General features: G+C 35.6%; 1 protein-coding gene across 1 annotated transcript; it reads left to right on the top strand.

Annotated features, from left to right (window-relative positions):
- Positions 1-1,163: 1,163 nt before the first annotated feature.
- Positions 1,164-9,537, top strand: LOC138651994 (lens fiber membrane intrinsic protein-like). Its single transcript, XM_069742663.1, has 5 exons — positions 1,164-1,413; positions 2,315-2,507; positions 2,725-2,874; positions 8,350-8,484; positions 8,573-9,537. The coding sequence occupies exons 2-5, from the start codon at positions 2,333-2,335 to the stop codon at positions 8,632-8,634; spliced, it is 522 nt and encodes a 173-aa protein (XP_069598764.1). The 5' UTR covers positions 1,164-1,413; positions 2,315-2,332; the 3' UTR covers positions 8,635-9,537.
- Positions 9,538-10,759: the final 1,222 nt, after the last annotated feature.

Raw genomic sequence — 10,759 nt, 5'->3', positions numbered from 1 at the left:
TTGGACAGGGAAGAAGTCACACCGAGAGTTTCAGAAATGTGGACAGGGAAGAAGTCTGGCTGAGAGATACAGAAATGTGGATGGGGAAGAAGTCACACTGAGAGTTACAGAAATGTTGATGGGGAAGAAGTTACTCTGAGAGTTACAGAAATGTGGATGGTGAAGTATTCTTATCGAGAGTTACAGAAAGGTGGACGGGGAAGAAGTCTCACTAGGAGTTACAGAAATGTGGAAGGGGGAAGAAGTCTTACTGAGAGTTACTGAAATGTGGAAGGGGGAAGAAGTCTTACTGAGAGTTACAGAAATGTGGACAGGGAAGAAGTCACACCGAGAGTTACAGAAATGTGGACAGGGAAGAAGTCACACTGAGAGTTACAGAAATGTGGACAGGGAATAAGTCACACCGAGAGTTACAGAAATGTGGACAGGGAAGAAGTCACACTGAGAGTTACAGAAATGTGGACAGGGAAGAAGTCACACCGAGAGTTACAGAAATGTGGATGGGAAGAAGTCTCACTGAGAGTTACTGAAATGTGGACAGGGAAGAAGTCTTACTGAGAGTTCTAGAAATCGTTGTAATGACTGCCTAAACAGTCCTCCGACAAAGTATTAAGCTAAGGGAACCATCATTTTTGCTCTGGCCATTTTTATTAGTTATTTCTATTTTTCTGTTGAACCACAATCCAAAAGCAAAGTCTGATTCTCATTGATATTCAGTAAATTAAAAATTACTTTTATCAATTACAAGTTATTTCAGTGACCATTGTGGAGTTTTCTTATTTACCAGAAGGTCCCAACATTTATGTTCACGACTTTAAGTCATAGTAGGGGTTTGCCTTTTCTTTACATTTGGAATATGGAATAGCTTCACCGAACGTGTCTTTAGACCCGAAGTAGCGCCGTAGTTTCAGCAGAGATGATTGGCGGAACGTAGGTAAATCTATGTGACGATTCAGGTCATCCTATGTGCCACCTTAATAAGCCATGACTAATTTATAGCATGATCATGTGCAGACCCTGACACACAAAAAAACCATCTGTCAGCCATAAAGGGGTTAACCCTGGCCGTCATTGTTCCGTGGGGCCTGTGTCTCTGGAAAAAACTGTCATCCTCATCACATCCATTCATGGTGCCAGAGTGCCAGCTAAGCACATACCTTTATCAGGAACCCAACGAGCTCTCGGACTGGAGGGAACAGGGGGGCGATCTATTGACCCCATTCTATCTGCCCGGAGAGAGGGTGGTCTCCTGAGCTAAAAAGATTTCACCTGCGTCGACAGAAACCACGCACAACAGTTGGGAGCATGATGGGTTTTTTTGGACTGCAGCCTAGTGTGATTCCTTTCAGCGTTGCTCGGCGTCGGAGTGAGAACTTGGTGTCTGCTCACCTCTTCTAAGGACACGTCAAACAGGTAAGGGGCTTGTCCAGGACCCCATACACCCGGAGAAATCTGTGGTCTCCTGACTTACGTCTGCATCACGAGACCCTCAGAGGTTCCCCAACGGCAGCGAAACGAGGAAGATTGACGTAGGAGCAGGCTGCAAACAATGTTACAAAAATTTAGGATTTTTTTTTACGATGTTTCCGATACAATGTATCTTTTTCAAATTTTGTTTTTCAAAATTATTAAAATATGTAACAGAAACGCCATCGTTAAATCTAAAGGCTGAACATATATTTGATACAATTGTGGCCCCTCAAAAAACGTTACGGAACCTTTTACCGAGACACTAAATGGTTTCTATACGTTTGTTTTTTGCACTTTTCTTCTGGGAAAGTTTTGATTTTTATTTGAACAAACAAATCGATGGTTTTTATCTATCATTTCACATCTTTTAGGAAACGTTTAATAAGCAAAAAATACCCAATAGCGTTTGTAAAATCGAAAAACAACTTCTATAAGACGCTGAAAGTTTACGGTTTGCTTTCGTTGTATTTAAAAATAAATAAAATTAATTATAACTTTTTTAATTAAGTGCTCTTTTTTATTGTTTATTATTTATTTTGCTATTGTTTTTTAAGAACAACGAAAATAAGAATATTTTAATATTTTTTTTAGCTCATCTCTCTATCTATGTATTCTATTTTTTCTTAGATTTACTTTTTAACACTTGCAATAGACTTAGAGTTACAGATATTCCTCACTTTTGCCAATTCTTAAATGTTTTTATTGCCAAATTAAAGCAGTTATCCTCCGATTTTTATAATGGTCATATGTCTCGTTGAGAGCTTTTGTGCTGGATTATTAAATATTCTGGATTATCAGACAGTCCTATAAAGGTTTCCATATATCTCACCTGTCCTCTTTTCAGACATCTTAAGCCGTCAGGATGTACAGTTTCATGGGTGGAGGCCTCTTCTGCGCCTGCGTGGGTAACATCCTCTTAGTCGTTTCCACCGCCACGGACTACTGGATGCAGTATCGATTGTCCGGGACGTTCGCGCATCAAGGACTGTGGAGATATTGTGTGACCGGAAAATGTTACTTGCAAACGGAGACCATCGGTAGGTAGCCATGACCGTACTTTCTAAAATGACACCTCCAGAAAACGTGTCGGATTCATTAAAATCCTAGTAAATGTCAACGTCCTGCCTAATCAGAAAATCAGGTTGCTGCTTTTACTCTCCGCCATGCTTTACACTGCATCTCTTCATTGGCAGAAGCAGAGAAGTTCAACTGTTCTGGCCGACATACAATACAGGGCTTGTGTTTCTCTTGTAGCGTATTGGAACGCCACGCGAGCCTTCATGATCCTCTCCACATTGTCCTGCTTTGCTGGGATCATCGCCGGGATCTTGTCCTTTGCCCATTTCTCTACGTTCCAGAGGTTTAACAGGTCATTTGCTGCAGGAATCCTGTTCTTCATCTCCAGTGAGTAAAATGTGAACATAAAAAGTAACTTTACTAGATAAGGGCAGTATTATAGCAGTTATATTCTTGTACATAGGAGCAGTATTATAGTAGTTATATTCTTGTACATAGGGGCAGTATTATAGTAGTTATATTCTTGTACATAGGGGCAGTATTATAGTAGTTATATTCTTGTACATAGGGGCAGTATTATAGTAGCTATATTCTTGTACATAGGGGCAGTATTATAGTAGTTATATTCTTGTACATAGGAGCAGTATTATAGTAGTTATATTCTTGTACATAGGGGCAGTATTATACTAGCTATATTCTTGTACATATTAGCAGTATTATACTAGCTATATTCTTGTACATATTAGCAGTATTATAGTAGTTATATTCTTGTACATAGGGGCAGTATTATACTAGCTATATTCTTGTACATAGGAGCAGTATTATAGTAGTTATATTCTTGTATATAGGGGGCAGTATTATACTAGTTATATTCTTGTACATAGGGGCAGTATTATAGTAGTTATATTCTTGTACATAGGAGCAGTATTATAGTAGTTATATTCTTGTACATAGGAGCAGTATTATAGTAGTTATATTCTTGTATATAGGGGCAGTATTATAGTAGTTATATTCTTGTATATAGGAGCAGTATTATAGTAGTTATATTCTTGTACATAGGAGCAGTATTATAGTAGTTATATTCTTGTATATAGGGGCAGTATTATAGTAGTTATATTCTTGTATATAGGGGGCAGTATTATACTAGTTATATTCTTGTACATAGGGGCAGTATTATAGTAGTTATATTCTTGTACATAGGAGCAGTATTATAGTAGTTATATTCTTGTACATAGGAGCAGTATTATAGTAGTTATATTCTTGTATATAGGGGCAGTATTATAGTAGTTATATTCTTGTATATAGGGGGCAGTATTATACTAGTTATATTCTTGTACATAGGGGCAGTATTATAGTAGTTATATTCTTGTACATAGGAGCAGTATTATAGTAGTTATATTCTTGTACATAGGGGCAGTATTATAGTAGCTATATTCTTGTACATAGGGGCAGTATTATAGTAGTTATATTCTTGTATATAGGGGCAGTATTATAGTAGTTATATTCTTGTATATAGGAGCAGTATTATAGTAGTTATATTCTTGTACATAGGAGCAGTATTATAGTAGTTATATTCTTGTATATAGGGGCAGTATTATAGTAGTTATATTCTTGTATATAGGGGGCAGTATTATACTAGTTATATTCTTGTACATAGGGGCAGTATTATAGTAGTTATATTCTTGTACATAGGAGCAGTATTATAGTAGTTATATTCTTGTACATAGGGGCAGTATTATAGTAGCTATATTCTTGTACATAGGGGCAGTATTATAGTAGTTATATTCTTGTACATAGGAGCAGTATTATAGTAGTTATATTCTTGTACATAGGGGCAGTATTATACTAGCTATATTCTTGTACATATTAGCAGTATTATACTAGCTATATTCTTGTACATATTAGCAGTATTATAGTAGTTATATTCTTGTACATAGGGGCAGTATTATACTAGCTATATTCTTGTACATAGGAGCAGTATTATAGTAGTTATATTCTTGTATATAGGGGGCAGTATTATACTAGTTATATTCTTGTACATAGGGGCAGTATTATAGTAGTTATATTCTTGTACATAGGAGCAGTATTATAGTAGTTATATTCTTGTACATAGGAGCAGTATTATAGTAGTTATATTCTTGTATATAGGGGCAGTATTATAGTAGTTATATTCTTGTACATAGGGGCAGTATTATAGTAGTAATATTCTTGTACATAGGGGCAGTATTATAGTAGTTATATTCTTGTACATAGGGGCAGTATTATAGTAGTTATATTCTTGTACATAGGGGCAGTATTATAGTAGTTATATTCTTGTACATAGGGGCAGTATTATAGTAGTTATATTCTTGTACATAGGGGCAGTATTATAGTAGTTATATTCTTGTACATAGGGGCAGTATTATAGTAGTTATATTCTTGTACATAGGGGCAGTATTATAGTAGCTATATTCTTGTACATAGGGGCAGTATTATAGTAGTTATATTCTTGTACATAGGGGCAGTATTATAGTAGCTATATTCTTGTACATAGGGGCAGTATTATAGTAGTTATATTCTTGTACATAGGGGCAGTATTATAGCAGCTATATTCTTGTACATAGGGGACAGTATTATAGTAGTTATATTCTTGTACATAGGGGCAGTATTATAGTAGTTATATTCTTATACATAGGAGCGGTATTATAGTAGTTATATTCTTGTATATAGGGGGCAGTATTATAGTAGTTATATTCTTGTACATAGAGGCAGTATTATAGTAGTTATATTCTTGTACATAGGGGCAGTATTATAGTAGTTATATTCTTGTACATAGGGGCAGTATTATAGTAGTTATATTCTTGTACATAGGGGCAGTATTATAGTAGTTATATTCTTGTACATAGGGGCAGTATTATAGTAGTTATATTCTTGTACATAGGGGCAGTATTATAGTAGTTATATTCTTGTACATAGGGGCAGTATTATAGTAGTTATATTCTTGTACATAGGGGCAGTATTATAGTAGCTATATTCTTGTACATAGGGGACAGTATTATAGTAGTTATATTCTTGTACATAGGAGCAGTATTATAGTAGTTATATTCTTGTACATAGGGGCAGTATTTTAGTAGTTATATTCTTGTACATAGGGGCAGTATTATAGTAGTTATATTCTTGTACATAGGGGCAGTATTATAGTAGTTATATTCTTGTACATAGGGGCAGTATTATAGTAGTTATATTCTTGTACATAGGGGCAGTATTATAGTAGTTATATTCTTGTACATAGAGGCAGTATTATAGTAGTTATATTCTTGTACATAGAGGCAGTATTATAGTAGTTATATTCTTGTACATAGGGGCAGTATTATAATAGTTATATTCTTGTACATAGGGGCAGTATTATAGTAGTTATATTCTTGTACATAGGGGCAGTATTATAGTAGTTATATTCTTGTACATAGGGGCAGTATTATAGTAGTTATATTCTTGTACATAGGGGCAGTATTATAGTAGCTATATTCTTGTACATAGGGGACAGTATTATAGTAGTTATATTCTTGTACATAGGAGCAGTATTATAGTAGTTATATTCTTGTACATAGGGGCAGTATTATAGTAGTTATATTCTTGTACATAGGGGCAGTATTATAGTAGTTATATTCTTATACATAGGAGCAGTATTATAGTAGTTATATTCTTGTATATAGGGGGCAGTATTATAGTAGTTATATTCTTATACATAGGAGCAGTATTATAGTAGTTATATTCTTGTACATAGGGGGCAGTATTATAGTAGTTATATTCCTGTACATAGGAGCAGTATTATAGTAGTTATATTCTTGTACATAGAGGCAGTATTATAGTAGTTATATTCTTGTACATAGGGGCAGTATTATAGTAGCTATATTCTTGTACATAGGGGACAGTATTATAGTAGTTATATTCTTGTACATAGGAGCAGTATTATAGTAGTTATATTCTTGTACATAGGGGCATTATTATAATAGTTATATTCTTGTACATAGGGGCAGTATTATAGTAGTTATATTCTTGTACATAGGGGCAGTATTATAGTAGTTATATTCTTGTATATAGGGGCAGTATTATAGTAGTTATATTCTTGTACATAGGGAGCAGTATTATAGTAGTTATATTCTTGTACATAGAGGCAGTATTATAGTAGTTATATTCTTGTACATAGGAGCAGTATTATAGTAATTATATTCTTGTACATAGGGGCAGTATTATAGTAGTTATATTCTTGTACATAGGGGCAGTATTATAGTAGTTATATTCTTGTACATAGGGGCAGTATTATAGTAGTTATATTCTTGTACATAGGGGCAGTATTATAGTAGTTATATTCTTGTACATAGGGGCAGTATTATAGTAGTTATATTCTTGTACATAGAGGCAGTATTATAGTAGTTATATTCTTGTACATAGAGGCAGTATTATAGTAGTTATATTCTTGTACATAGGGGCAGTATTATAATAGTTATATTCTTGTACATAGGGGCAGTATTATAGTAGTTATATTCTTGTACATAGGGGCAGTATTATAGTAGTTATATTCTTGTACATAGGGGCAGTATTATAGTAGCTATATTCTTGTACATAGGGGCAGTATTATAGTAGTTATATTCTTGTACATAGGGGCAGTATTATAGTAGCTATATTCTTGTACATAGGGGCAGTATTATAGTAGTTATATTCTTGTACATAGGGGCAGTATTATAGTAGCTATATTCTTGTACATAGGGGCAGTATTATAGTAGTTATATTCTTGTACATAGGGGCAGTATTATAGTAGCTATATTCTTTTACATAGGGGACAGTATTATAGTAGTTATATTCTTGTACATAGGAGCAGTATTATAGTAGTTTTATTCTTGTACATAGGGGCAGTATTATAGTAGTTATATTCTTATACATAGGGAGCAGTATTATAGTAGTTATATTCTTGCACATAGGGGCAGTATTATAGTAGTTATATTCTTGTACATAGGAGCAGTGTTATGCTAGTTATATTCTTGTACATAGGGGCAGTATTATAGTAGTTATATTCTTGTACATAGGAGCAGTATTATAGTAGTTATATTCTTGTACATAGGGGACAGTATTATAGTAGTTATATTCTTGTACATAGGAGCAGTATTATAGTAGTTATATTCTTGTACATAGGGGCAGTATTATAGTAGTTATATTCTTATACATAGGGAGCAGTATTATAGTAGTTATATTCTTGTACATAGGAGCAGTATTATAGTAGTTATATTCTTATACATAGGGAGCAGTATTATAGTAGTTATATTCTTGCACATAGGGGCAGTATTATAGTAGTTATATTCTTGTACATAGGGGCAGTATTATAGTAGTTATATTCTTATACATAGGGAGCAGTATTATAGTAGTTATATTCTTGCACATAGGGGCAGTATTATAGTAGTTATATTCTTGTACATAGGGGCAGTATTATAGTAGTTATATTCTTGTACATAGGAGCAGTATTATAGTAGTTATATTCTTGCACATAGGGGCAGTATTATAGTAGTTATATTCTTGTACATAGGAGCAGTGTTATGGTAGTTATATTCTTGTACATAGGGGCAGTATTATAGTAGTTATATTCTTGTACATAGGGACAGTATTATAGTAGTTATATTCTTGTACATAGGGGGCAGTATTATAGCAGTCATATTATTGCACATAGGGGTAGTATTATAGTAGTTATATTCTTGTACATAGGGGCAATATTATAGTAGCTATATTCTTGTACATAGGGGGCAGTATTATAGCAGTCATATTATTGCGCATAGGGGTAGTATTATAGTAATGTTCCTTATTGTTGAACTGATGCCTCCTTCATGTTCTCAGCCCTTTTTGTGTTACTGGCTATGGCAATTTACACTGGAGTAACGGTTAATTTCCTGGGCAAGCGGTTTGGCGACTGGCGTTTCTCCTGGTCCTATATCTTGGGCTGGGTCGCTTTGCTGATGACTTTCTTCGCAGGTAAGACGTGATTTCAGGGCAGTAGAATCACTATGTGAGTGCAGTTCTCCCTTGTGTCTCTTTCCCTACCGCTCTCCTCTGATTGCAGGGATCTTTTACATGTGCGCCTATCGAATGCACGAATGTCGGAGAGGCACCGGACCTCGCTAACGTGTCTGGATTGGTCATAAAGACAGTTGTATGGGATGGTGTTCGGAAATCGTTTCTCCGCGTCTTCTGGATCGGTGACAGGAAGGCGACAAGACTCGGCGCGCTCTGGACTTCATACAGGCACATACTTATATATACAGCCCCGATCCGCAGCATTCATTGATTATAACAAATGTAACCTGTCCGTTTTTGTTTCCTTTGGTTTCTGGGAAAGCTGGGTGACAAGAACTACAGACTTTACAGCTCTCATGTGCTTGTCACCCAGCTTTACTTGCCTCCTGAATGGTAAACGTGTGACACTTCCATATTTTTAGTTCTCTGCAGGATTCTGGGAAAGCTGGGTGTCATACCTGTCACTTTGTTGTATACTCTTTTTAGCTGTTTTCTTTCAGTTATCTATGTTCCTGGGAAAGCTGGGTGACAACCAACACAGCTTTTATTTACAGACAATGTAAACATGCCTTTCAGAGTTCTAGAAAAGTTGGGTGATGCTCCCAAGTTGAAACAATGTGTGAAAAATTGTTGTCAGAAGTCACAACCAATAAATGCTGTCTTTTCATCCAGCTTTCCCAGGTTCCTGAATTCTATTCTGTTCATATGTAGGTGTATTTTCTCAAGGTTTAATTGCCATGCAGGAATCTGGGAGAGCTAGGTGACATCTCCCAATGGGAACCAAAAAATGCGGTCATGTTGCTTTCCACCCAGCTTTCCCAGAAACAGATCTTAATTAGAACACTGCTAAATATAAATTTTAAAAGCCTTCCGATGGGGATTTTTTTCGTATTTTTGGGGGAATAATCCTGATTATGGAATTTGGAATGTACGGAACATATCTGGTGTGAATCTTTTCTGTGTGACAAAACAGATCTTCAGTATAAAAATAAAACATTTCGAACCCGCGGCTTATTCTGTGGCAAGTTGCGGAAATTCATTTATAATATGGCACCTTCTCCAACATTTGCCCAAACCTGTTACTGGCCGACAGTTCTAACACTACAATTCCCATCAAAGTTATCGCCATCTTATAGGAATAGAAAGAAAAAAAAAGACGTGAAGTTTATGATAGTTAATTCTGATTATTGTAGCCCCTCCCCTGAGGATCATAATGGGTGGAGCATAGAGCAGAGATTTGAAAAAGCGAAAATCTTCGTGTTATGCTCGGCCTCCGTACTAACTCGGCTTATCAATTTTGATGGCAGAAATTATTTGATTTTTGCTCTCTATAAAACTAAATTGTGGATGTAGTAGCCCCACCCAGGAAGATCATAAGTGAGAGGAGAGTGGCGTAAAGATTTAAAGAGGCGGAAATAGTTGTGTCGTCCTTCATCCCTCCGCATAACACAATGACTCATATTCACGGAAAGTAATTTCTCAGACTTTTTGCCCTTAATAAAAATTAATTTTTTGTTGTAGTAGACCCACCCCTGAGGATCATATGTGGAGTTGAAGCGTGAAATAGGGATTTAAAATATTAGAATTTTATGTTTTACGCCAGACCTTTGACATGACAATGTATCAGTTTCACTGACAGTAATTTCTCTGATTTTTACACTCTATAAAACACAATTTTGGTATATTAGCCCCGCCCCTGAGGATCATACAGGGGTGAAAAATGACACAGGAATTTAATGTATTGGACATATTTATGTCACACAAGTCAGCTATCATGATACAGTGTATCAGTTTTACTTAGAGCAATTGCTGATACAGTGTATCAGTTTTACTTAGAGCAATTGCTGCAATTTTTGCCCCCTATAAAACTCAATTGTGGTTGTAGTAGTCCCGCCCCTGAGGATTATATGAGGGCTGAGAATGACAAAGGAATATAATGAATTGGAAATCTTCATGTTACACTAGGCAACCAACATGACCCAGTATATTATTATTTATTATTATAGCCCAGTTTCACTTTGAGTAATCTAATTTTTGCCACCTATAAAAACTCAATTGTGGCTGTAGTAGTCCCGCCCCTGAGGATTATATGAGGGCTGAGAATGACACAGGAATATAATGAATTGGAAATATTCATGTTACACTAGGCAACCAACATGACCCAGTATATTATTATTTATTATTATAGCCCAGTTTCACTTTGAGTAATCTCTCTAATTTTTGCCACCTATAA

The sequence above is a fragment of the Ranitomeya imitator genome, chromosome 10 (assembly GCF_032444005.1).
Source record: "Ranitomeya imitator isolate aRanImi1 chromosome 10, aRanImi1.pri, whole genome shotgun sequence".
In the NCBI taxonomy this organism is placed as follows: Eukaryota; Metazoa; Chordata; class Amphibia; order Anura; family Dendrobatidae; genus Ranitomeya; species Ranitomeya imitator.
The sequence above is the reverse complement of the archived record's forward strand: the minus strand, read 5'-3'. Positions and strand labels throughout refer to the sequence as shown.